This window comes from Passer montanus, unplaced genomic scaffold (genome assembly GCF_014805655.1).
Source record: "Passer montanus isolate IOZ18808 unplaced genomic scaffold, ASM1480565v1 scaffold48, whole genome shotgun sequence".
In the NCBI taxonomy this organism is placed as follows: Eukaryota; Metazoa; Chordata; class Aves; order Passeriformes; family Passeridae; genus Passer; species Passer montanus.
The window spans coordinates 6,715,908-6,743,833 of record NW_024369707.1 but is presented as its reverse complement, the minus strand read 5'-3'; the positions used below and the strand labels follow the sequence as shown (position 1 = coordinate 6,743,833).

The 27,926-nt window shown below is 40.8% G+C and overlaps 1 protein-coding gene across 1 annotated transcript; it reads right to left on the bottom strand.

The window, feature by feature from the left end:
• Window positions 1-120: 120 nt before the first annotated feature.
• On the bottom strand, window positions 121-27,552 carry SLC25A36 (solute carrier family 25 member 36). Its single transcript, XM_039722299.1, has 7 exons — window positions 27,337-27,552; window positions 17,625-17,795; window positions 12,694-12,771; window positions 9,998-10,098; window positions 2,594-2,660; window positions 1,172-1,461; window positions 121-477 (listed from the first exon to the last, which is right to left on the bottom strand). Exons 1-7 carry the CDS (start codon window positions 27,375-27,377, stop codon window positions 284-286), a joined length of 942 nt encoding a protein of 313 aa, XP_039578233.1. The 5' UTR covers window positions 27,378-27,552; the 3' UTR covers window positions 121-283.
• Between the last annotated feature and the right edge of the window lie 374 nt (window positions 27,553-27,926).

Here is a 27,926-nt window from a genome sequence, read left to right as displayed (position 1 = left end):
ACTCAATGGCTTTGTCTAGTTTAACAATGAAAAGAAAAGAATAATTCTGAATTAAGAGATGTATGAAGGCATTCCCTAAGGGGAAATTCCCATTCGTCACATTGACATGAGACCACACAATAAAGGCAGCAAAATTATTCAGAGTTGCCCACAATCAACTTCTGTTTTGTCCACAGCTGCTTGCTCCTGATAGAAGGCTCCTTTAGCCCACCACATTGGCATTGACATTCAGTGGTCCACTCCAGTCTTTCCATCTTCCACCTTCTTCCACCTTGTCACACTGCTATCCATCAAGTAAGTAGACTACAACTTCATAGGTGGACATCATGATAGCCGTGTTTGGAATCTGTCTGATCAGGTGTGTAGTTAAACCTCGGTAAAGGGAGCCATACCCTTCCTCTCGCACAAGCAAAGAGAGTGTCTGGAAGAAAGATCTGTATTTTGTTCCCTCTTCTCTTAGTCTTGTTCGTACAACCTCTGTACAAAGAAAACAGTGGAAAAAAAAAATTGAGTGGTTACATTCACCACTTTTCATTATTTTTCCCAGCAACTGATCAGGGATTTTTACACAAAAATACCCCTCCCCAAGTTCTCAATCTCACAACTCCTCTTTTGAAAAAAGGAAGAGGAAGACAGAGTAGCAAACCAAGTATGTGTAAGAAGAGAGCAAATATTAGATATTTGACTAAACAAGGCAAGTTCATTTGCTTAGCTACAGTCCAGAAGAGGACTGTTGCTTGGGGTTACATTTTAGCTCAGAAGTTCAGTACTCAGTTCATGAACAAACAATGTATACACAGCTACTTGGCAGGAAAATCAAGTGCAACTGACACACAAACTAGGCAGCCTGCATCCCTAGAAGGGAGACAAGAACTTGCTGGCACATTATGGAAAACTGCTGGGTATATGGAAAGATTCCAACTGAAAAAGTACCTCGGGCCATACCTTGACCAATCCCTTGGCAAAACATTGTCTAAGAAAAGGTCATGCTGGATATCCACTGTAAAGCACATCCATTTCTGAATACTATACTCATGTTGGCCTGCTAAATCTGATATTCAGACAGGGAAATCTTTCTTGAGCAAGTAAATCAAAGTTGGCTACAAATCTCACTGAGAAGACTCCATTTGATGGATCTGACTCAGGGTCTCAGTGCACATGTCCCACTTACCATGGGGATATGCTATTGATGTTGCACATGTTTTGGAAGTGGCAGCAGCCATCATCATTCCAACAAAGTCCGATGCTTCTTTTGCTGATTCATCCTCATTGTCCATGGCAGCAGCAGTCTTATGCTCCAGTAATTTTTTCTTAATACTCTCATAAATGACAAAGTGAATAACAGTCTCAGATATGCCTGCGTAGGACGCAGACATTCCCCGGTAAAAACCTCTAAAGCCATCCAAGCGATAAACTTTGCGGGCACACTCAAATGCACTCATTCGCTTTTCTCCACGATTCCTACAAAGGAGAACACAAGTCTGAGTATCAACTGGTGCAGCCAGCAAGGCTGAAAAATTAATTGAACAGGTTTGTAGTGACAAGAAGACTTAGGAAATACCCAACACTGATGCTGAGGGGCTCCAAGTCACTTGACCATCCCAAAGGCCTTCAGCACTAAACACAAGTAAAGCATTACACGGAATCCAAGCCAAACTTCACACAGCGACTAAAGACAAAGTATCACAGTGACATGTTGAGCAGCTTTAGGCCTCCCCAGCTCTCATACAATAAAGGACTAAGCTGCTTGGAAACGGACTCCCAAATGGACTACCAATGTCAGCAACTCACGAGAAAAATGACCACTTCCTTTTGCATAATGGATATGCCCTAATTGCTGCCTCAGTAAAGAGCTCCACAGCATTCAGTGGCTGAGAGTTGAAAGAGCAGCCCTCAGCATTACAGCTCTCAGCAAACAACTGGCACAGCAACACTGGGAGCTGTTGTTTGATTGAACTAAGCCACTGCTGATGTCAAGGAAAAAGCTCATTAGACATACATGTTTAAAGCAGTATTTAGGAAATGAAGTTTTATTCCCAGTTTGAGCTTGCTCACCAAATTGAGTTGTGCATACTGTAGTTGGAATACTGTACAAAACTATGCAAACCCATGACAACACTGCATGAGATGTGCTTCACTACAGCTGCAAGTGCAGGCACATGGATTGTGCCAGCAGAGGTCTGACTGAGCAAGTCACAGAATAAAAATAAATACCTGAGGAAGTTGAAAGTCTTCTTCTAAACATTTGCTAAAATATTGAATCCATATTTCAGGAATGTTTAGCTCAACAGTTAAAGAAAACTTATTACTGAATGAAAATGTAAGCATATGGGTGGTAGAACATGATTTTAATGAAACTGTTAACCTTGTAATTCATTCGAAATTTGCTGGTCAGTCTACTACAGTGCCTCAAGCATGTCTCAGAAGGGATTAAAAAGAGATGTGATAGTATAACTTGTAAAGACCAGCATCAACTTTGAATTCTTAAACATTCAGCATTTCAGATTTGCATTCTATTTTGGAGTGCAGAACAGATTCAGTACATTTCAGTACAATGTTATCACAGCAGTGAGGTTTCCTCTTGTCACTTTACCTTGCATCAAGCTGTAATCGTGTCTTTACCAACCAAATGGGATTAGTTGTTGTGATCGCAGTAAAGCCTAAAAAATGCAAAAATAACATAATTAGATGTAATAATATCACAAGAACAGATGCACCTAAGTACCAAATGCACACAGTTAAGGTACAGTGGATGCAAAAACTCGGACTATACTGATTTTTCTGAAGTCCCCATTTTGTGAATCCATACAGCCAATAAACACTTAGATTGTTTTTAAATTTTACATTACTATTGAGTAAGTTCGATTCTTAGCAAGAGATGCCCCATATCAAATAAGCCAAATTAAGTACAGTTCTCTGCCTATCTAATACAACCCTGTTTTGACACCACAGAACAGCAATGCCAACTAGACAAATATCAGCCAATTGGGCAAAAAAGTCAATAAGAATGCATTGCAGAGACAGCAATAGCAATTTGAGATGCTATAAAACATTGCCTCAATTTACTTTGTTACCTGAAATACAATCCGAGTTTAAAAGCATGCAGACTGAATAAATACTACTTTTGGTGCAGTTAAAAGGCATTTATTACTGCAAATTAGGAGACCTTTTAATACTGAACTATAAAGAGCAGTTATATTTGAGTGCTAATCTTTTATTTAGTATTCAAAGCAGAGATTGTTGGCCAGCCTTGGAATACTTTTAGAAGCATATGAGTGTTTAAATTGTTAAAAGTAAATACTATGACTTCTAACTATTCAGACAGACAGCAACTACTCAGGCTTGCATAAGGGCCAAGGGTTAAAGCTTTGATTTTCAGTCCACTAAAGAAAACAGAAGAAAAAGAAAAAAGGAAACAAAAAAAAGAAAAAAAAAACAGGAAAAAAGAAAAAAAAGAAGTAAGAATTACTCTTACTTCTGCACAACCGTGGAGAGAGAGAGAGAAAGCAGAGTGAAAGGCAGCTCTGAAAAAAAGTAAAATTTAAAAAAATCATCTCAAGCTGTAATATCACACATGCACCATCAATGAGGTGTCATGTCTGCAGGAGAGAATAGGAAAAGGGAAAAGCTGGAACATGGCCAGGCAAGAGATGATAAATTTAGACACTTGCTCTCTAAGTGACACACATGGCTGGTTTCTAACTACAAAGACACACTGCCCTGGGTGTGTGGGGAAGGACAGAGTTCCCTTGCTCAGTGCATGGCTGGGGCACAGTACTTACCCAGCACCAGGCTATTGATAAGCTCATTTATCACATACTAACAGCTCACAGAACTAGATTTAGCAGACTGGTTGCATACATGCTACTCCTGTTCAATCACAATCTAGGTTTACATTGCACACAAAGGTCTGCAATACTCAGAAATGCCAGGGGATCTTAACTGTTCTAAGATTTGATCTGTGCCCACCCTCAGAGCTTAAACAGGTCATTATGGTTTTCAATTCAGGTTCTAAAAACAAATTATCAGATTTGGCAGCTGCTAAGATTGAGCTGGTTTTCTACACCAGAAGAATAAAAACAGATTGGAGACTTCTATCCAATTTTCTGATTAACCAGATTTTTAAACTGACTCAAACTGCTTAACTAAGCAACTTCCTATGGTAGATAATAAAGATTTGGAGTTGGCTTTTTTATCTGATTCACTACTCATTTTTCCTGTATCTCAGTACTTATACATAACCTTCACATAATGGAGTGAAATCCTAACAAGCCAAGAGTTCTGTATCTCTGTTTAATGGAGGTAAATAATGATGTAAAAATTCAAAGCACTGGGGAACAACTCTGCCAAAACAAGGCATGAGATGTTTTTAAAACACCACGTGTGTACAACAGGTTCTTGTTGCTCAAGTGTCCATAACCTGTCTGACCTGTCACTTCGTGTCACAGAAACTCCACTGATTCCAGTAGTGCTTGAAACTGAGCTCAACTACACTGAAAGGAAACTTCATTCTTGCATGGTTTTATTTCTTTACACTAGCACTAATAAAGTTTTAATTTAGTTTGACTTCCAATCAGAATCTTTGTGGCATGAAGTGCACTAGGAAATGCACAGAACTACAACAAAGGATTTGAAATAAGGTGGGGGGAAAAATCAGTCACTTTCCCTACCAACACATCTTCCATGAAAGAGTTCTCCAAAAACCAAAATTAGTTCTTAAGTCTCTCCTAGTTCTTAATTACAAGTTAACAAAGCCAAAAATCCTTTTCCATTACTATTAAAGTTGCACTTTTGGAATTTTGTAACTCTTAGACTGTAACATATGGCCTTTCTCCTTCATATTCAACTCAAAATAAGGATGTCTGCAAATGCTCAGTCTGGACCAGACAATGCATAGCTACCATCGGTGGCAGTGGCTCAGTAGAGTATACTGGAAATTTCCAGTGCAAAGTGGTTGGCAACGGATGCAGCCCCTACTCTACTCAAAACTGCATTCCTGAGGTCACTCTCAGCATTATTTAGATGCAGCACCTCCAACACTAGGATCAGACACTCAGCAACACGGCCAGTATTTTTTCCCATGGCTGTCACAGGCCTAAGTTGACAGTTCAAAATGAAGTTCTCAAATCAAAGGACCTTCAATAATTCAGGTTTCAAGATGTGATGACTACAGGTCAATTCTTACAGCTAAAGTAGCAAATGCAGTTAGTGAAGAAAAATTAATTGGGTGGTGTTGACACCAAGGAAAGCTCTCCAAAACACACTATTTAGGATCCTTGAGAAGATAAACTTTGATTTTTGAAATACAGAAAATCTGTAGCAAAAATATTTGTTAAAACTAACTTTGGGGGCTTTCAACAACTGCCATGAAGCTCCATCAATTGTTTCCTTTTTTCTTTTTAAAAGCCTTAATGATCTTTATAATACTTTACAATGTCTATCGATGTGTAGCACCCTCAAGAAAGATCCCAGATTCATGACACGTACAGATAAATCTGGCAATACTACAAATTCCTGTAGTTTTATTTTATTGTATCCCAGCTTCAGACAGAATTATTTCAATCTACTTTTTCAGCTATCCCAGCTACTGACAGGTAAGATCCCAGGTATTCCTATTATGCATCATATTTCAAAGGATAGGGTTGGTGCTTCTTAATCTATAAGCCAATGTAATCGATACAGACGCATGTGAACATGGAATGATGAATTAAAATTTAAAAGTAGTAAAATAAAAACAAACCAAAAGAGTAAACAGAAAGAGACAGAAAGGATTATATACATATATTAAAAAAGAAAAAGAAAAGAGGTCTTTGAAATAAATATGACAACACAGTATCAGCTGCAGCATTTTAAAGGCAGCTCTGGAACACAGGGAAAAAAGCTCCCAAAATGCCTTGTTTAACCCAGTAGGGGCCTTCAGTTGACCAGAGCTAAGTAGAGTAGCAGCTCTCAGTGAAAGGTATTTCCTACCTTTCCCTGAACGGCACAGGAAAAAAAATAAAAAAATCACTCTAAACAGAGTTAAGGAAAAGTGATGTCTTTGCACAATGCACATCATCTGAGTTCAAGCTAGAAGTGTGTTCCCCTTACGGTGTTTACTCAATAGATATCACAAACCCAATGTGTGGTTCTTACACTAGAGGCTGCAAGAGACGCTCAGTTCAGTACTCACGAGGTTTAAGTTAGTCCATATTGCTGCAGGAAGTGACCTGCGGAGGGGGAGCATGAGATGACACGATCTCACTCTTTTCACGGGAGAAATGTACAGTAAATGCCTAAAATAGACACAGGCTTTTCTGTATCATAACAACAAGCAGTGACCTCATCAGACACAAGTGTACAAATCGAATCCCAGCGGAAGGATTTGTCAATTAGTTATTGGGAAATCTAACTGTTTGCAGGTAAAAGTTTAGGAAAAAAAAGAATAATAATCAAAACAGGCCACAGATATTAAAATAGATGTGTAAAATGCACTGAGTACTGAAATTTCTGCTCATTTGCAGCAATTTAAGTTTACACCTCCAAATACTTACCTATACAGAAAATTTACAAGTGAAACCTCCTCCTTCCCCACTCCCTTGAAAATACTATTCACTAAAGCTAGCCTAGTCTTGGGACAGAAAAGATGCCTTATGAAATCCAACTTTCTAAGATCAGTGAACTAAATATGCATTTTATTCGGTATTAACTGTGTACACAGCACTACAAACTTACAAAGTAATGTACTGCTAAGTAATAAAGTGGTCCCAATTATTTTGAAATAAATAAATAGTAATAATAAAAAAATCTGCATTTGGGTTGGTTTGCCAGTAAAGTTCTAGAAAAAAAAACAGCAAAAGCATACAAGGCAAAGTAGTTTTGCAGCAGATTTGCAACCATGTTGTCTGATTGAGGCTGTGAATCATTAAAAAGCAAACAAGAAAGCCAAACAGGAATCAAGTATCTCATTCAGTTCTCTACAGCTTTTCTTCTGTGGTGAGAGAGGTTGAGTGCAATGAGAAGGCAGAGTTTATAGTGAATCTGAGAATTTAGCCTAACTTGGAAATGTCCAGAAATCAACTCTCTTCACATAAGCAAACAGTCTTGTACCAAGCTCAGATATATTCCCTGCCCTAGTTTGCAAAAAGAGAACCATGGCTATGCTGAGGAGTAAGCAAAAAGGATTGCTGAGTACATCTTCATGTCAACACAGATATTTTAGGCATGAAGGGGATGTGCTTATATGCTGGAAACTAGCACAGCAAGAAGACAGCATTCATTTCTGTCTGCATAAGGCATCAGTTATTAATATGTAGATACTTCACTCTCCTGAGAATAAAACAAACTTAGCAGAACCTTGAAAACCATTAATATGTATTTTGAGAATGAAGAATCAGACCTAAAAGCAACCAACAAAAAATAATATGCTTAAAATACTATACCTCAGCTTTTCATTCCCAAAACCACCAAGTGCATAAAACAATCCTTATTTAATAAGGACATCAGTCTAGCCTGAGACCTGTATTAGCACATTATACAAATAAACAGAATTTAAAGTTGACTGAAGTTCACTATTTGCAGAACTTTAATAAAACAATGTTACAATTATGTTGTTTAAAAACATATTTTTGCATCATTACTGTATTTTGCAACCTACAGGAAAAGCTTTGTTAAGTGCAAATCCGACTTCATGCTAATTAGGTATTAGACTTCATGAAACAGGAAGTCATATCCAAAAAAAACATCAACCCACCAAAAAAACCACCAACAAAACAACAACCCTCATTTAAGACTGAATTACTCAATTCCTTACTGAAACCAATGGCAGCTGAAAAAGAAAAACATCAATACTGATTATTTTTTTTGCTAATTCTGAAGTATTCATCCACCTTGTCAATTTTGAAATCTTAAGTTCCACAGCAAATATTGCAATGATCCTATGTATTAACTTGTCAACCAGGTAAGAGCTCACATTTGATCTTGTCCCTGTTATTTTGCCAATTATTTAAGGTGATTTGCATCACACAGCAATACAAACCTTGCAGGTAAAACTGTTAATAGCTGGTTTAAGTGCATTTTCTGAAATATATTAGAATTACAAAAACAAGGTTAGCACATTCCCAAGAAAGCACTGTTGATTTTAGCTGCAGAGTCCTCTTCATATATCAGAATAACACCAGAAGAGAGAATTGTAATGTTGTTTGTCAAAGAACCAGAGAATTTCTGTACTCTGCAGTGCCAAGATCTATGGTGTGAGCCTGCACTGAGCATTCTGTTTCACTGACTGTGGTTTAGAAATACAGCTGCAGAACCTGGGAAGTATGAGAAGGTTAACAGCCCCAAGAGCTGTTCAGTCTTAGGACTTGCACACAACAGTAAAAAAAAGGCAAACAGCAATTAAGGCTGAAATCCATTTCCCAGTCTATGCAGCTGCATGTACAAATACACAACACCAACCTTCTGGAAGGAAGCAGCTACAGAGCTCCATGACAAACCACAGCCTGAGGCTGCAAACACCCAGGGAAAGGCACTGCAGCACATCTCCACAAACGTGCTTTACAGAATGAGGGCACGAACTTCCAAAGACAAGGAACACTCAGAATCTTCATTTGTCTGCAGCACTGCACGAGACGCGCAAGTTGCCTTCAATTGAGGACAGACTTGTTTATACCCCCCACACTTCCCCCTGCACCCAAATTAAGGGCATGTTTTAGTGCCTTGACAAGGGCCTGAAGACTCTTCATCTTTCTTGATGCAATTCACTGATTAGGCTGAATCTTCATTAAACCCCCTTCCATCCCATTCCTCATGCTGCTCACCAAAAAACAAAACCACTCACTTCTAGATGATAAAAACCCAAAGACTGCATTGTCCTTGTCTGACTTGGGCAAAATAAAGGAGCTCTTCTTACACCTTAAAGCTTAAAAGCTGTCACAACATTTCATGTGCCAGAGATGAACATTAGTGTCATTTAGGTATAAAGCTAATGGCACTTACATTTTATACACTATATATCTCTATGAATCAGATTATTAGCAAGCATTAAATAGAAAACAAATCCTGTTCCTTATTCTGACATCACACCTTTATCAGTCCATTCCAGATTGCCAGTACTCACATTCTACAGACTGGTTGTAAATTTGATAGGACTTAGGAACTTCAACAATTAAATTGTCAGAATTCATCTGTAAAGTGCCCATGGCCTATAATAACACCTGAACATTTGTTTTTGTGCAGGAAAGGCAGATACAGATAACAGGCAACAACAGATAAAGTGTTGCCAACCTGTTTTGATTTTCTCAGCATGAGTCCATGACCATAACTCAGCTAAGTTGCCTTTAACTCCCCCTTGTGAATGATCCCAAAGCACAGAATATTCCAATCAAGCAACAAATATTTGTAGCTGCTAAAATACACCAAAGTTACACAGCAGATATAAAACAGGAATTATTTCTACAGAGATGAAAATACATGAGAACTATGAAAAATCTGCTTTTCTCTGACTTTTTAGTGGCAGAGTAAACTTCTCACAGACTGGTATATGAGCAAAAGAGGAGGGATTGTTACATATAATTTACACAACTGCAGGCACATTTCTGAAAGACAAAACCAAGTCAAATATACAAAGCTGTAGCAGAAAGTGGGGGTAAAAAAACTGATTAGGAAAAATTAAACAAGAAGTCAGAGCAAACACTGTTTGTAGTTTACAGAGCAACAAGTTACTGTTTTGAAAGGTTACATTTTTCATTTCACAAATTTACAACTGAAAAAGCAGGCATGAAGGCTTTCTAGAGAAGAGTGTTCACACACACACTTGTTTATCACTTAGTGCAGTTTCATGCATATATTCTCCAGAGAACCTGTTTAATGACAGACCAAAACAGATAACCACTAAAAAGACATCATTCAATTACTGAGCATGTTCTGTTTTGTTGGGGTTTTTTTTCCCATATTTATTGTCACCTCTCATTTGCAGATATGACTGTAGGATGAAGCAAAAAAAGTTACAGATCCTTACCTGCCACACCAGCTGAAATCATGTGTACCTGGGTAGAATCTGGATTGAAAATATTGTTCAACTTTTCCTTGCAATTTGAGTAAGCAGCAAAATATATTGCTCTAAAATTAGAACAAAATCCAAGTTACACTATGTTTTACATTTCAAAATTCACAATGAGCAGCACCATTGACTTAACTGACTGAATATTATCTTGGGTACAACTTCCTTCCCCAGTAAAGAACTCGTGAAGGATTAACTCCTGCAAAGTAGTGGGACTATTCTAAGAATGGAAATAAAGACTCTAAACATGACACTTGACTTCTTTTTTTTCCCCACACAACAGCTCCAATTGCCAATTAGTGAGGGGAAGGACAGATAGTTTGAAATATGGAGGTGATTTTTGTGACAATAGGAAGTTCAGCCAGGGAAGAAAAACACTGAGAATGTTCTGTTATTAATGTTGAACAATACTAAAACTAACTTTCTCTAATGAACCTAAACTCATTTCAACAGCAGGACAATTTGTAGAGAGCTACCAAGTATGTAGCTTCTTAAAAAAACCAAACAACTTTCTAATTACTATAGCATTTAACATTTAAATATTGATAACTTGATGTTATAAATATATATTTATATTTAAAATGCTAGAACAGCTGTGATTCACATTTTGTTTTCAGACTTCTGTATTTATAATAGATACTGATTTTTGTCTCTGAACACACCATGAAAAGTGTTGCAAACTTGTGCAACACAAGTCTGTGAGCTGGTATCCAAACAAAGCAACCCAATTCAATATATTACAAAAAATGGTTGTTTTCATTAATCAAAGCTAAAAAACTTATTTTATCCACATAGAAACCTCACATTTCAGGTTTTAACTCATCTGTTTTAAGTCTACAGACACCCCTGTGCAAGAGAAAAAAATGAACGTGCCACTTTTCTCAAGCAGAACATTAACCTCATTAGCTGGGCTAACATGTTTTTCTTTATTACAAAGAAGATAAAGTGCTTGCTTTATGGGTGTAATTTCTAAAATGGAACCTGAACTCAGTTAAGTACACTGGATGTGTTATGAAATATGCTTCTCTACAGCTTATTTAAACAAAGAGCTGATGTTAAATCCACTTAGCTAATGCTTAATTGAAATGAAGTACTGGTTGAAGACAGAAACAGCCAGAGGGAAATGAAGATGTGCTTATAAATAACGTTTACACACTACATCAAGCAGACATTTTAGCAAGCTAAGTATTTCACCTAGGGGAAGAACCAAAGGGAAACAGAAGATTTAGCATGAATTGAAAAGAAATATATATTTTTTCCCAACTGAACATGTTCTTCATGGACAATAGTCACTTATGCAATGGATCCCATTCCTGGGTAAAAATTGCTATTAAAGTGATAGCAATATTGAAGATTTGGTAGAACAGACTAATCTATTGTACAGAAGTACAGGCTTTCTAAACTAGGAAGTGCTGATATCCCACAGGTGTCAAGAACAAAAATGCTACTGGATTCACTTCAGCTTTTCCAAGGAGCAGTGCTAAATTAGTGATCAGAAAGCACCTCTGATATTCCTAAATCCTTTAAAAAATTGCTAAAATAAAGATAACCTAATTATTTCATCAAGTTTTTTTTCTTATTTATGCAGAGGAGCTAAAGAACATTACCTCATCAGAGCTAAAGTTCAGTTTAGCAGTTATTTTTCAGAAACATCCAAATACCTCAAACCAGTAAAGTTAAGATAATCTCCAGCTGAGTGTGCAGGAGATAGGAATGTTTTCTCTTCAAACAAAACAAACAAACAAAAGCAGGGCACTAAGTCAAGGAAAAAATAAAACCTTTGTGGAATATATTCCCTCTGCAGAAAGGCTCTTTTCTTAAACAGAGAAGAAAAAGAAAAAAAGAGCCAGGAAACATCTCCCAGTATCCTCATCTAGACCTAAGCAATATATTACTTTTACACAGTTTTGTTTTATACTCTGCCCATGTATTCTCCTATTTTTGGACTGAACTTCAGCTGACAGTTCTATGGAAGGACAAATTCAAACTCTGGCATACTGTGCTCTCTGCCTGCCAGCACCAGCTGAGGAACTGGAGTATTTGTGCTGATGCAGAGCAACAGACAACAGCAACAGCAGTGCCAAGTAGATCAGATTTACATCCTTGGCCCTGCACTGCCCCAGTACCCTTTGGAGCCCAGTCCACTGCTGGATCTGCTTTCCCTGGGACAGCTGGTCAGTCTCTCCTCCTACCCAGTGTCTCACCCTTTTAACAGCTTCAGAACAGGCCTCCTCCTGCAAGGGAGCACCAGGCTGTGCTTCAACAGACCTCAGGAGGGTAGACCCAGTGTTTTGAGGCTACAATCACATAATTGCTTCCTGAAGATGATGGATTAACTGAAAGCTAAGTCTATCTTTGTGTTTTCCAATATCCAAACTTGTAGTTTACATGTGCAATTCCTTAAGATTTTTAACTGGACATAAAGGGATAGCACACAACAGTAAATACTATTACAATAGCACATAGGATAGGAAATGGTGAGAGCTGGGGCTCTAGAGTACATAAATGGCTCAATTCCTCAGGCAAAAAGTTACTCCAGGAACCAAAGGTTACTTGGTGCTAATTAAGTATTTACAACTGCAGATGCAAAACTTATTTCAAATACACATTAAAGCCCTTAATGTATTTCATTTATTGTGCATGTTTGTATTTACCTGGAAGGAGCAACACCAACTAAATTAGGACCCAGCCCTCTGAACAGAGATCGAGGGCCTTCATTTTGCAAGATCATCCTAGAAAACAAGAAGACAATATTGTAACACTCAGAACAAAATTAAGGAATGCACTAACCACCAAAACTACATCATGTGAAAAACTTTCATAGTTACTGGCAATAATACAGTGCATACCACAAAGAAAATTAGTCATTTCCTAGAATCAGCATAAGAAATTACATTATTGCTCAAAATACCATGAAAACCATAAACTAAATGCAGAAATAAAGACTTGAGATCTCAATACAGATGTAACTAGTATGTAGGAACACATACATGTACAGAGCTGTCTGTTAGGAAGTCAAAGAAAGCGTCCTTGAATCAGGGAGAAAATACTAAGCATGGAAACATTCCCATTCACGTAGGCTGTAGATTGCTCAGGAGGCAAAAATACTTCATTCTACACTACATTCCTTTCACCACCCTTCAGCTCCCAATGTTTGTGAACTTTTTTGAGTGGGAGGGCCAGGGAGCAAAAGGCAGGAGAGGAAAGAAAGAGACTTTAGAAGTCTAGTTTCATTCAGTCATTGCTGTTTGAAAGCCACCCTGGAAGATGTTGCTCTACTGCCTATGACACCCAGCCAGGGACACCTTTGGCAATTTATTATTTTCTTCTCTCAAAGGGAGACCTCAATGTGGCTTTGCATGTGCTACCCCAGTGTGATTCCACAAGACTCAGACAGGACACTAAGTTTCATGGCAGAAGTCTGTATCTCTAAGGCTGCTTTCCTATTTGTCCTGCCTTTCTCATACCCATAAAATGCTGAAATCCTTTAAGGATTCAACTAGAAGCCCATTCTTAGCTTTATTCTTTAAGACATGGTTATTATTTTGACTATAGCAAAAGAAACTTGAAAACTTCAATGTGAGAAGTGACCCCTCCTAGAGGCTGGCAGGGATTCTCTATCAGTTCTGAGCTGCTGCCTGTGTGCTCCTAAGCAGGCACTGCTGCTGGGCTGTGGAGCCAGTGGTTTTCTGGCTTTTGATTCATTCCAGGGAACACAATCCTCACCTACCCATGCAAGGTAATTCACTGACAGTAAATGAGACAGGAGTGCAACCCACGCAGAGTCACAGCCACAGCAGAGTCCTCACATCTCCTGTACCATGTCTACTATAAACACAGCTCAGGAAAGATTGCTTGGGTGCCAGCAGGGTGTAACCTTGCACATTGGTGGAATCTACAGGAAAGCATGGTACAAACAGCACGTTGAGATGTCAAATAAGGCATTATTAGTTCTTTACTTCTGCATTATTGATCCCACATAGGTGGGGATTTTAGGAAGAGCTGAAGACCTATGCAGCAAGGTACCCTGGCACAGTAAGAGACTATGCTTGAATATTCAGTTCTAGTGAAATCAGTGTGCCCCACAATCTAGATGCTAATCACATTGGTATTTTAAAAAGTATGGTAGGACATGGGAGGAGAAACAAGGACTACCTGCATCCCATTACTGGAAATTGCTCTAGCAATTACTTTAGAACCAGATTTAAAGTTAAGAATTAACTACATTCTCAGATGCTACAAAACAGCACCCTGTGCTTACTGATTTAGAAACACTGGCCAATGCACACAAATAGTTCTGTACATTTCTTCTCCAAAGAACCATGCAGGTTAATGACAAGTCAATTACTCAATAAAGCCTTGTATAAATGGCCATTTTGTTTGGAATTTACTATCAGAACAAACAAGTGAAAGCAATCTATAGCTCTAAAAGAGATTCCAAGCCTATTCCGACTTCCTGATTTCAATGGTGCTGATTCACCATTGCTCTGCTGCTAAGTCAAACTAAAAGTTCACCTTTGCTTCCACTAAGCAAATATAAACCAGTGGTTCTGCAGTTACCACTGCTATTTAGAAATACTGACATTTAATGTGTCCACCAACACCCCAGCTTTTTGCCCATAACAATCAGCTATCATTTCACTATATGGACAGCCTTGCTCCAGAACAGTAATTGGAATACTGAACACTCAGACACCTTGGAAATACAAATTATTTGGATCTGTCTGTCATCATGAAAGCATTTTTATACCTTGCAATGCTGAACCCAATTAACATGATCTGTATCCACTTAAACCACTACTACCCCATCATGTGTTACACATGTATATATGCCCATACAGGTACACATGCATTCAAAGCAGCAGCAATCTCAGTGTCTTTGAAACTTAGGAATGAAGTGTACCAGGTCTGTTTGCTTCTTTTGGATCTACAGTCCCACAATCTGACAGGGCAGCAAAGAGTTGAAGAGAGGTTGCAACAGAGAGGATTATAATGGAGATAGCTACTGATGCTGTTTTGCATTCAGACACCAACTGGAGGAGTGCCAGAGGCTGCACTGAAAATAAGACACAAAATTCTTGCATTAAAGAGCAGATCCCAGGGCCTGCACTTGTTTATTGAAAACAGTTAAGGGCAAATCCATGGTTGGAAGAGTAGGAAAGTGCTCCATACAGCCCCAACTGACTTTCTTATGGTCAGTTGCCTGCACTGGGAGGCTGGTGAGATGTCCATTAGCAAGAGCTCAGGTTTAAATTGTGCAACATGGATGATGAGAAAATGTAATATGACATGCAACACAGATATTTGAGGGAAAAAAACCTGCTTTTGTTGCCAGAGAACAGGGTCACCTGTTTTTCTGAGTTTGTTTCCTGACAGAGATGCCTTTCAAGTCACCTCCACTGATGCTTAAGATGCAGAAGTGATTCTACAACAGTCATTTCACTGAAATTCTGACATAATTTGCCTGAATCACTCTGCTTTTAGACTGAGTAATGTGAGCCTTGAGCACTGCACTGAATTTGCTATGACATAAGCAAAGGCTGACAGCTATGAGCCAAAAAATATCTAATGACACTAAGGGCATGACAATGACAAAGGAATCCAGTTTTATTTCCCCACTAAACAGCCCAAGTACTTTAACCAAGAATAACTATGTCCTGCACGCATACATTTTTATTATCACAGTCCACTGCCATGTCATGTGGGATTTTTTCATATTTACTGTATATTTAAAGAACTTGAAACCCAGGCTTTGCATCTCAGCCCTTTGATAACGGCCGGAAAGAAAACACATCTAAGCAAAGAACAAAAGCAGCAGAAGAGACACATTCGTGTATTACAGATAAACAGCACGTGTAAGAGGCAATTGTTAAAGACAAACTAACAAAGCAAACAAGCCCGACCCATAAACTTCATCATGGGCTACCTCTACCTCAGTCTGAATCTGCTTCCTGGGAATACCAAGTTATTTTCAGTTTTAGGGATGCATTTAAAGCATAGCAGGCTTCTAGCAGAGAAGCATTACAAAAACACATCTACTCAACCTGCTATTCATTGATATACATTTCTAAATGGAAAATAAATTCATAACCAAGCAGTCAGAAAGAAGCTAAAGCACCCTACTTCCATCAAGAGAAGACACTAAGTCAAGAAGATCTCCTTGCTGGTCACAATCCAAGCCTTTCCTTCCCACATACCTGTGGGAAGACCCTGAAAAAAGAGCCATGAAAAGGTTCTGAACCCAAACTTCCATGATAAGAAGCTTGTACCCAAGGAGCTATTTGGGTACAAGCTCCATTTAAACAAATCCTATGCTCTAACCAGATTAAGTTTAAACCCTACACTTCAACTGCCAGAAAGGGCTTTCTACAAACTACTTCTTACTAATTAATTAAGAATAGAAGATAGAAGTTAAGACTCAACTAACTTTCTAATGCAAGAAGCAGCAGCAGGTCCCTCCTGTAGGGAATCTCCCCTCATCCCCAAATACTGAGGGTACCTCCCCTCCTCTGAACTGGCTAGCTGGAGTCCCCAGGGAAAAGTGAACCCTTCCTGTGGGCCATACAAGCTGTTTAACTGCACCCTTACAACTTTCCTGCTGGCTCCTGAACTACACAAACAAGGAGAGGTAAGGCAGCCCCCACTCAGTGAGGCACTACACAACACAGGTCACTGAAAAAGCCAGCCTTAGCTATTTCTTCCTAGCTCTAAAAGAATGTTACAAGTCACACATCCACCAGAAGATATTCCAAGGCAAAAAAACTGTGTGGGTGGTGAAAGCTGAAAGAGACTAAGAAACAGAGTTAATTTTAATTGCCTCCATATTCAGTAACTTCTATGATTTGGACACAAAACAGTGTTAGCGTAAGACTTTTTTAACTTTTTCAGGATGAAAATGGGACACAAACACTTAAATGTTAGTGAATTTTGGGGATACAGTTTGGAGCTGTGAATTGTACAAGGTCCACATGCTCTGGCTACTTCAACATACAAACTCAAGTATGAAGGACATTCAGAAAACTGGAAACACAGTCAAAAGCAAGGAGAGGTAAGGCAGCCCCCACTCAGTGAGGCACTACACAACACAGGTCACTGAAAAAGCCAGCCTTAGCTATTTCTTCCTAGCTCTAAAAGAATGTTACAAGTCACACATCCACCAGAAGATATTCCAAGGCAAAAAAACTGTGTGGGTGGTGAAAGCTGAAAGAGACTAAGAAACGGAGTTAATTTTAATTGCCTCCATATTCAGTAACTTCTATGATTTGGACACAAAACAATTAAAAAAGTCTTACACTAACACTTTTTCAGGATGAAAATGGGACACTTAAATACTTAAGTGTTAGTGAATTTTGGGGATGCAGTTTGGAGCTGTGAGGTGTACAAGATCCACATGCTCTGGATACTTCAACATACAAACTCAAGCATGAAGGACATTCAAAAAACTGGAAACACAGTTAAAACGCAAAATATGGAAAATCATCCCCTGGTAGCATCATGACAGATATAAATTCTGGATTTTTTATAATTTTTGAGATTTTGATCTCCTCCCTCCCCAAAATGCACCCAGTGTGCCAGGTACACTCACTTCAGACAGTGGAGAGGTCCAGGAGAAACTCTGGTTACTCGGTTGACAGTAGCACCATTCAGAGTGTTGAGATGAACTTCAGAGATGTAGAGAGTCACAGAAGAGGACTGCAGTCGTGTTTTTACAACTTCCAGTGGACATGTCAGAATTGCACCAACAGTACCTCCACATCTGCAAAGATAAACAGGATCATCACATTTTTAAGAGAAAAGGAAACTGAAAGATACATTCACATAGAATTGACATTACAGTCAACACAGTTCCACTACAAAAGGTGAAGAACCAGTAGAAACATTTGTGACAGTGACAGTTATTCACCCTTGAAGGCAAGCAAACTGCTAAGTCAGTCTGGAAACCCCACAACTTGAAGTGAAAATTGCAACAGACAAAACATAGTGAAGGGGCATAGTACACACTGTTCAAATCAGTTCTGGAAAGCAGCTCAGTAGCTTCAATGTTTAACTTCTTATGATAAATTTTACCTTTTTTTTAATGTTTAATGTGTGCCTGACCACAAAAAAGGTGCCAAAAATCCTTAAGGGCAGAAAATATCTATGCACTATGCACACAGGACTATGTGTAAAAACTGGTCAAGTCTGTGGTGTTGCAATTTAGTAACATCTTCAAAAGCCCGACTGGATTTTGGTCATTGTACCGTGAAAGCAGCAATTGTCAAGTGCTTCCCAAGCTCTGCCCACTTCAGCAAGGCAGACCAAGCACTGTAGAGGAGAAACTGCAAAGCCAGAAGAGCTCAGGTGGCTGACCAGGTGAAGACTTGCTGAGTTTTCTTCAGTTTGCTCTCATTCCTGAGAGCAAACCAAGGCAAGCCATGCACAACTTGTGCTGACAGCAGTTCCTGCCCTTCTGCTCAGCCACAGCGCAGCCAGAACACTCTGCCCTGCCCAGCTCACAGCCTTTCTCTGGGCTTCTTCAGAACTCAGATATTAATATCTACAGTCCTAGCTCTGCAACTACAGCCTTGGAGGGAAAAAATAGCAAATGCACAAATTCTGAGTTCCAAGACAGCCTCTTGAACCTTTTCAGAGATCAGTATTCTTAACATTGCTAAACATCCTTCTTAAAACTATGGCCAGGACACTACCTATCTCCTTTAAAAAAACAAACCATCCAACCCAAAGAAACAAACCTAGATTTCAGTTCAAGTATTAATGCTAACTACAACTCAGTCTGAAATTCACTAACACAAATACGATTTGTACTAAAGTCCAAGGGCCCATATTTGCTTCCCCTAATAAATATAATAACATATACATAACTAGAAGTGCTTGATTCTGACAAGATAGATATCAACTGTTTTTTTCTAACACAAGAAGCTCAAACACCCCCAAATAATAAGCTGTAAGCTTGTTCAAGTAATTTTAAAATGCTTTTCAAAATGGAAAGGAGAGTTCAGTCCAAATTAGGAGTAACAGCTAAGAAAAACATCCTATAAATTTTTGTAGGAGGGTAGTCTGATGAGTCTCTTCTACCACAGAGAATACCAAAAATACAGCACTGCATCCTACAAACCTAATCTGTAAGAAGTGAACTGAGAGTAGAGCTGCCAAGTAGAAGTCTGATGTTCACTTAACACCCCATTTAAACCCAGTGACCTAGAGGTATCCTATTACTAAGCCTAAAGGCATCCTGCCGGTCCCTAGTTCCAATATTAGGCTGAAGTCTTTTCTCTTTCAAGGTTTAATTGAGGTAAGATATCGAGTTTCTTTGCCAGTCTGGAAAAAAAGTGTTACCACAGGAAGATGAAATACAGTCTTTCAGTGCGTGCTGCACACATGCAGTTCCAGCCTGACACAGACATGAGAGCAGCCTGCTCTGAATGAGCAATTCACTTGCCTCTAACAGTAAGCTCCAAATAGACTTATTTTCATTTTAAGAGCTGCAGAAAGAGAGTAGATATGCTAGTATTTATTTTAGCCAGGGTTGGAAACAGTAAGAGCCTGTAACATGAAGGTTCAAAGCATAAACAGCATATGAGAAGCACACATTGGTCAGCTCCCAAAACAATTTGACCTGAAGCTACTGAAGCTCTAAAGCTCTGAGACGGACAGAAAGCTGTCTGTTTCCTGCAGTTCAAGGCAGACCCCACTCCATGTAACATGCCTGTGCAGGCAATAAAGGAAGTTGGCTTTAGAGTTTATTTTACTTCCTTTCCTGCAGCTCCTCCATTTCTGTTCTCCTCGAGCTTACTCTCTTGAAAACTTTTCTGCATTATTTTTGGACAGGTTACACAAGAACTTGTTTTCAAGCAACAGTAATCACAAGAGAAAGCACAAGGTATGATTTATGAGATAAATGCTACGGAAGTAGGGAAGAAACAAGGACAAAAAGAAATTGACCTGCATTCTTGAACAGGGCTGGGAGTTTGGAGCCCTTACCCCCTCTCACCCCCCAGCTACATCAGAGCAGAAACATTTTCAAACATTTTCTAAAGTTGAAGATTAACACTGACCTGGAGCTCATGCCCTGCACCACACCCAAATCACAAGGGATGCCTGACTGCAGCACTTCTACCAGACTTTCAGGGTGGATGGTCAGACACCCTTCACCCAGCAGGGGATTACCAGGGAAGGGGGCTGATACACAGCTGTAGCCACATTTCTCTCCACAGAGAAAAGCAAGGCACAACTTCCCAAGGACAATTTCTGGGATTCACATTCTCTGAACCTCAGAGAAAGAAAAAACAATTCTTATCTCCTTTACTGCTCCTGTGTTGCTCACAAGTGGAACACATTGTGGAAGATGGTTTACCTGAAGGGAATTGGTAATTGGATTCTGGTGTGAGTGTTTTGATTCACTGACCAATTGAATCCGTGTGTGTGTGTTGGGACTGTTGGCCGAGTCACAAGATTGTGTTCAGCTGAGTGTAGTTGAGTGTTTGGCAGGTTCAGTTTAGATGTAATATAATATAGATGTAATATAATAAAGTAATTAATTAGCCTTCTGATAAGATGGAGTCCTCCTCACCATTTCTCCCTGCCACGGGGGTCACTTTGAATCCTATTCACAGCTGCTCTGTGCTTGCTGTTTTGGCTGCAGCAGGCACTGGGCAGTGACAGCCAGCAGATACAACAGCAGCCAGCACCATGCTCACATCCATCCTAAAGCAGCAGCAGATTCACCTGCCTCCCTTTAAGGGCCTTTTCCAGCACCACATTCTGTCATTCAAGTAATTTCAAATAATCAGCACCCTTGGCAGTTTCTTGCTCTTGTGTTTCTTTGGTTAGGCTTTTCTTAAAGAATTTAAGATGTCTCCAGTGAACCCAAGAATATTTTCAATGTTTTCCACTAACTACTAATACTTTGAATTAAACTTCTCTGTCCCTGATCTTCAAGATCTCAAATTTCTTCTTACAGCTGAAGAAAGCGAATAAGTTTTACAGCTGTGTGGTTCTGTATTGTGAGTCTTGGCAAAATCCCCAATTTCTACTTCTGTCAAAGTAACACATCACTTTCCCAGCCCTCAAAAAGCTCCATATAACAGAGACAACATCTGAAACTGAAGCAGAGAAAGAAATGTTTTGATATGTTGAGGAACCAGAACTTTCTCAATGGTCACAAGATCCACTGAGTTTGAACTACAAAGGCATAATCCAGTAACTACCCTGACTTGTCTATTTCACTTGACCTTTAAGATAAACACCTCAAGGCTTGACAAAAATCTGTTTATGAAAAACTGTCAGTAAACAGAGCTCGTGGGTAAACAAAGAAGAGAAACAATTAAAAATATGCACTCTGTACAAATAAGCAACTTTTAAGAAGCATAGCAGCTGTTTTGTTACAGCATCAAGGACAGTGTACATTTTACTTAAGAAAAGTATTTCCAGCCTTGCTTATTTAAGACACTACTGGGAATACCAGCAGAGACAGCTAGATTTTTGTGCTCGAGTGCTGGCAGGTCATCAACAGCCAGCCACCAGGTCCACCCTACAACAAGTGCTCTGTAAATTGCCAAAGATTGCTGCCACCTTTCCTGCTCCCCTCCTCGCTGGTTCAAATTAAGGGGAATACTTTTAGTTTGTGGTTTCACACTAATTAGGAACTAGAACAGTTGAGAAAAACATTTTTTTAACAGTTTGAAAAACATGAGATTTCTTCTCAATAATACAGGTCGGATTTTGTAAATTACTTCAGAAATTTCTACTACCTAAAACCACCCTGGGCTTGAGTTTCTCCAGTCATGCATGCACCAGGCCTCAACGAGTGTGACTTGTAGGAACATTTACTAATGTGTAACTTTTTCTCCAGGATTAGATGAATTTCACCTGCTAGAGTAAGTAGGTGAACAAACACACTCCTGCTGACACAGTATAAATGGGAAGTGAGGAATAGCAAGACCTGAGACACTCCTACATCTGAATGCAAACTGCATTTTCCAGTGAATGCTACTCAGAAGGCCACTTGCTCATCTCACCTATCCTAAATGTGATATTTGCCTCTAATCAATGTTTACTACAAGTCTTCTTCAGCTTTACCACGTGAGTATTAAAATCTTGCAAAACTGACTTTCAGCAAATATACCTTGATCATAAAAGGGTATGAGAATCCACCTGTAGGCCCAAGTAATTTGAAAGGCAGAACAGAGATCAGTAGGTAAAATCACAAAAATAAATACATCAGTTAAAAAAGGAAGACTAAAATCCCACTATTAATACAGTCAAGCTAGAGAATTAAAACTTCAACTTGAGCCTTCTAGTACAATTTGAGAGAAGTCACATTCAGTGGAACAAGACATGTGGACATCACAAGATGTCATTATCATCTGCAGGATCACAACAAACCTGAAAGAAAAACAACAAAACTAAGAACAGTTGTCTACTTGACATCTCTTGGAGTGAAGAATCTAGGAAGATGGCAATGGTCTCCCAAACTAAGGAGAACATTTCTCCTCCAGAAAGCATATACTGAAAAGAAAAAAAAAATACTACAGAAGAAACCCCACAACACATTTAATTTGATCCCAACTCGAGATTTACAAGACCATCATCTCACTGGTTTAACAGAAACAAATATGAAACTATTGGGCTTTAAATTCTGCTAACTTTCAACAGGTACAGTTCTGACAACCATCTTCCTCAGACACATCTGCATTATTTGAGTGACACTCCAAGTAAAAAAAGACACACATGCTTCAAAAACCTAAACCTGTTTGGCACTCAAATCCCAGGTTCTCCTTCCAGGCATGGCTAGAAAAGAAAGTTTTATTATTGCAAGGTTAAGGTATCTGCTAAGGAGTCACTGCCCTTGTCCAGAGCAGCTAAGTGTCTTCTACTGGTACCTTTCAGCCCTGCAAGCACCAACAGAGAGAGCTCCAGCATGGATGAGGGTCTCAAATTCAGCCACTGGACTGTCTAGAAATGCTCTAAAGCAGACTGATATTCCAAATGCCAGTGTAGCCTGACTTCCAACTAACACTGTCAGTACACATTTTTTTACTTCCTTGAGATAATCATGTATTTCATGAAAATAAAAGCCATGGCTGCCTAGTGCTAGTTTCAGATTCACCTTTCACAATACGTTTGTAACCACAGCCTCAAAGACTTAAAGATAAGCCTTGACCCTATTATCTTCGATCTACATTAATTCATTTATTTTACCAGCTACTTATCTTTCCTGTAAAAAAATGAAAGTTCCATGCAAACACTGGCTGTCAAATGAAACAGCATGTAAACTGAGCTCAAAATTCTGTCAAAAAAAAGTATCCAAGCTACTTACAAGCAGAACAGAACTTTTTCTGTCTTCATCAGTTACTGCAAATTCAGGTCCCAAGTCTATCAGCAGTTTCATGCAGATGTCTTACAACCCGAGTAACTTTCATATCAACAAAGCTGCAGCTTTGGATATTACATTTATATTATCAGTCTTCAGAGAGTATAGAAGGGCTTCAGCAAGTACAGTTTTCAGAAACAGCATTCATTAATCCTGAACTTTCAGGGTTTTCCTACTGTTCAACTAGAGTACTAGCAGCCACAAACCCTTAATCACTCTACTCACCCCTTATGTTTCTTTACTAAAACTTAGAAAGTGCAAGTTAAGCTCACATCCATAAACTACAAATACTAATCAAGCTTGTGGTGTGTAATGAACAGTGTAAAAATAAAATCCCCCCATGTGCTGCCACATAGAAACTTACAAGTGAAAACAGGAAAAACACCACCAGGGGATCAAGCATCACTGGGTTCCATTATCCAAAACAAACATCAACATGCACAGTGTAGCTCTTAAGAGATGGGATAAATCAATATTTACAATAAAATTTGTGTTAAGTGAAAACAGCTCAAAGCATCGAGAAAGAAACATGAGAAAAATACCAGTGGCACAGTTTCTCAAGTACTGACAGCAATTTTCATGCAATTTAGTTACCCCATGGAGCAAACCCCAAGCTTTAAACAAGCACTGTCTTATTTCACACAAAAGTGTATCTGAATATAAAGATAACCTCAAGTTTGGGCAGAAAGGCACTAACCTCCTCACTTGCTCTGAAATACAGCCAGGGTTATGCCACCAGTGTGTTTTGGGGCAGAGAGGAGCTGAGTGCTTGGCAACTCAGTTATGGCTCAAGGGGCTCTTTCCTGAAACGGTGTAAAAAAGCCCCCATCATCCCAATACCTGCTACACCTTATTAACAACCTGCTGAAATCAGAAAAGCCCAAGGGTCTCTTACCTTTCCTTCAGCAGAGTCTGATCTTGCTGAGAATTCAAACATTTATGGTAAATACATCTTCTGCACCTTAACCATTTTGGCCACTGTAGGGATTTGCTAAGAACCTCTGTCAGGCAGAGGATGATTACAATTACAGACCACTTTGAGACACTTCTAAAATCAAGATAAAGAAGCTCCTCCCTATTCTTCCTCACACATTAAATTAGAAAACAGCCAAAATTCTGCAGAAAGCACCAAGAGTGAAGTAAAGAAGCAAACCCGAGACTATCCAAGAGTGAAGTCAGAAAAGCAGCTGTCCACCTCCTAACCCAAACCCCTCCTTTTGCTGAGGAAACAACACTCACACAAGTTCACTGCTCTGATGGAAGCTTCTATAATACACAATTACTGTCATAAGCTTTCTGGAAATTAAGAATAATTCAGGAAAAGAATAAATCAGGAAAACCTGAGCACTATTTTTGTAGCTAACACATGAATTTTCACTGTATGGTTGCAATTCAAAACATATTAATCTTTTCTATAAAGCAAAACATTAAGACTAGTTTTAAAAAGTAGTAGGAAACCTAACAACTAAAAAAACAGCCATAACTTACTACTTGAACTAAAAATGTTCATCTACATCCTACATTTCAATCACACGATTTTTTAATTTAAGAATGAAGAATGTTCAACTGCATCCTTGAATAAGTAGCACCTGGGTTTATACTACCAACATAATGTCTACAGTAACAGCAACTGCTGTTTGACTAAGTGGGACTAAAAGAGAAGATACACAAAAAGCCCATACAGCCTAGGCAGCTACAGAGAAATCCCAGGATAGTCCCACTGATGCTACTAAACCAGCAACGTCATCTGTCAAAGTTTCATTACAGAAAGCAGGAACTGAAGAATGAACTTGAACATCTGGGGGAAAAAGAAAAAAAAAAAGCACCAGCAGATAGAGATAATCATGCTGTTTCCACAGAGGCTCTGGTGCAACCTAAAGGCAAACAAAGCTACAAAGCTTCCTTCCTCTAAGTTTCACTGAAGACTAAAGATCACTCAGGTGATCTGCAGTGCACCATGCTTGCAAAGTCATGAGATGACCCCAAAAAACTCTTCTACTGCCAAATGTGACCAAATACACAGTGTTAGCTTGGCTGAACTAAGGTTACAGGAAACATGTGGCTCACACTCAGCCTTTTCCCCAAACCATAACCCCTGACCCAGCTGGCCAGCACTACCCATCGACCAGACTGCTCTGCAATAAATTGGAATGAGCAAACTGAACTGAGCAATCCTCATCTGCTCTCGAGTTTCAGGTTCACAAACCTGTTTCTGACATAATGCACAGTTCTGCTCAGTAATCTCCCCTGTGCAGAGCTGTCAAGCTGAAGGGCTACAGTCAGGCACCACTCACAGAATCCTTAGGGCTGGCAGGGACCTCTGCAGGTCATACTGTCTGATATCCCTGCTGAGGCAGGGTCACCTGGAGCAGGTAACACAGGAATGTGTCCAGGTGGGTTTGGAATGTCTCCAGAGAAGGAAAGACCACAACCTCCCTGGGCAGCCTGTGCCAGTGTTCTGCCACCCTCAATATAAAGAAGTTCTTCCTCATGTTGAGGTGAAACTTCCTGTGTTTTAGTTTATGGTCTTTGCTCATCGTGTTGTTGCTGGGCACCACTGAGAAGTCTGCCACCTCTTTGAGATATTCATATGCATTAATGAGATCCCCTCTCAGACTCGACCAGAAAACGGGCCCAGCTCCCCCAGTCTGTTCTCATAACATAGATGCTCCAGATCTCTCACCATATTTGTAGCCCTCTGCAGCAGTTCCTGGTCTTTCTCCAGCTCCTGCTATTGCTTTTCTGAATGCTTACAAGGATGCAAAGTCTGCAGAAAACAGTACATACTACTACATCTTGGCCCTCCTGCTGCACAACTGCTCTCCTCTTAAACAGGGTGCAAGAAATTAAGGGGATGTAAAAGCCCCCACACAGGCACTAGTTCAGGTGCACAAGACTTCAAAGTGTGCCAGAAGCAGAGAAAGTTCTGACATGTGTCCAAGTCACTCAGACTTGCTCAGAATCAATCACTATTCTTCCACCTCAAACACCTCAGTCCAGAAGCAGCAAGCTCACTTTTGTCTGCGAGGAGCACAAAGGGAAATCACAGCTTCAAGCTCTCTCATGGGATGCAAGGTGTGCCCTCTATCACTTCTGAACAGTCATGCTCACTACCCAAACACACTATTACAATCGAGGACCCCCAGCTTTCCCTTTTAGGCTGCGCCCTTCCCACCCTGCCCCTGGAAGGACCACAGGCTTCAGGGATACAGCCCATACATTTTGAATCCTAAAAACATACATTTTAAAACTTCTCTAATAGCTGTGACGATACAAAAGTTACCTCAAACCTAACCAAGGCTACATCTTCATTTCTGAGTGCGTTCTTCCCTCCCATTTCCTCTGCCTTTGTCACTGGAGAGCTGCGTGTGCCACAGCCCCGCAGGGGAGCGCAGCACACCCGGGAGCGTTGGAAGGCGAGCCGGGGATGCAGCGGCCGCCGGGCGGAGCGTGCCCAGCGGGGCACAGCCGGCCCGCGAGGCACAGCGAGCCCGGCGGCCGCTCCCTGCGGCGGGGAGCCCGTGCACGGCGGGCCCCGCGTGCTTCTGCACGAAAAGCCCAGAGAAGGGACAACTGCGATCGGAGAGAGGGGCTGGCTTTACGGGAAGCCTCCACCCCGCCTCCCCAGGGCCCGCGTTCCACCCATGACACAACGCAGCACCCGGGGCCGGGCCCGGCCGCGCGCAGCGGCCCGGAAAGGCCTCGGGGCACGGGGCGGGCGGCAGAGCGCGGCCCGCTCCCTCCTGCCCGCGGCCCCCGGGCACAGAGGAGCGGGGCAGCCCCCGCAGCCCTTCCCAGATGTCCCCACGCAGCCGTTCCAGGCCGCCGCCCCCCCCCGGCCAGCCAGCGGCGGGCACAGGAGCGCGGCCAGACGCTCAGGGAGGAGAAGGGGAAAGCGCAGGAGAGCACCCGGGGCTTCACCTACCCGCCAGCGAAGAGATGGACCAGCGTGTCTCTTTGGCTCATCCTCGTCGCCTGCACCCGGGCGGGAGGAAGGAGGTGCCGGGCGCTTCCGCCCCACACTCACGGCGCCGCTCCTGGCAGGGCTCAGCATAAATACGGGCGGGCCGGCTCCGCCTCCCGCCGCCGGCGCGGCTCCGCAGGCACACGGGACGTGAGGGAAGCGGGGCCGGGCCCGCCCCTCGCCGCGGCCGCTGCAGCGCCGAAAGTGCGTGGCTATGAATATGCATACATGAATATGCATGAACCCCGCAAACAGAGGCTGCTATTGGCTGCGACAGCGTGACGTCAGCGCAGGCACGGGGCCGCCTCGTGAATATGCAACGAACCGCCTCGCCCCCGATTAAACAGAGGCCGCCGTTGGCTGCGGCGTCTGACGTCACGCGCGCGGTGCCTCGTGAGGCGGAGCGAGGGGCTGAGGGGCAGCTGCGTGAGGCGGCGGCGGCGCTGCGTGTGGGGAGCGCTTGGGGCGGCACCGTCCCGGCAATTCCCGAATTGCCTGGACACAGCGCTGTTCCCTGTGCTCTGGGACGACCCTGCCTGAGCAGGGATGTG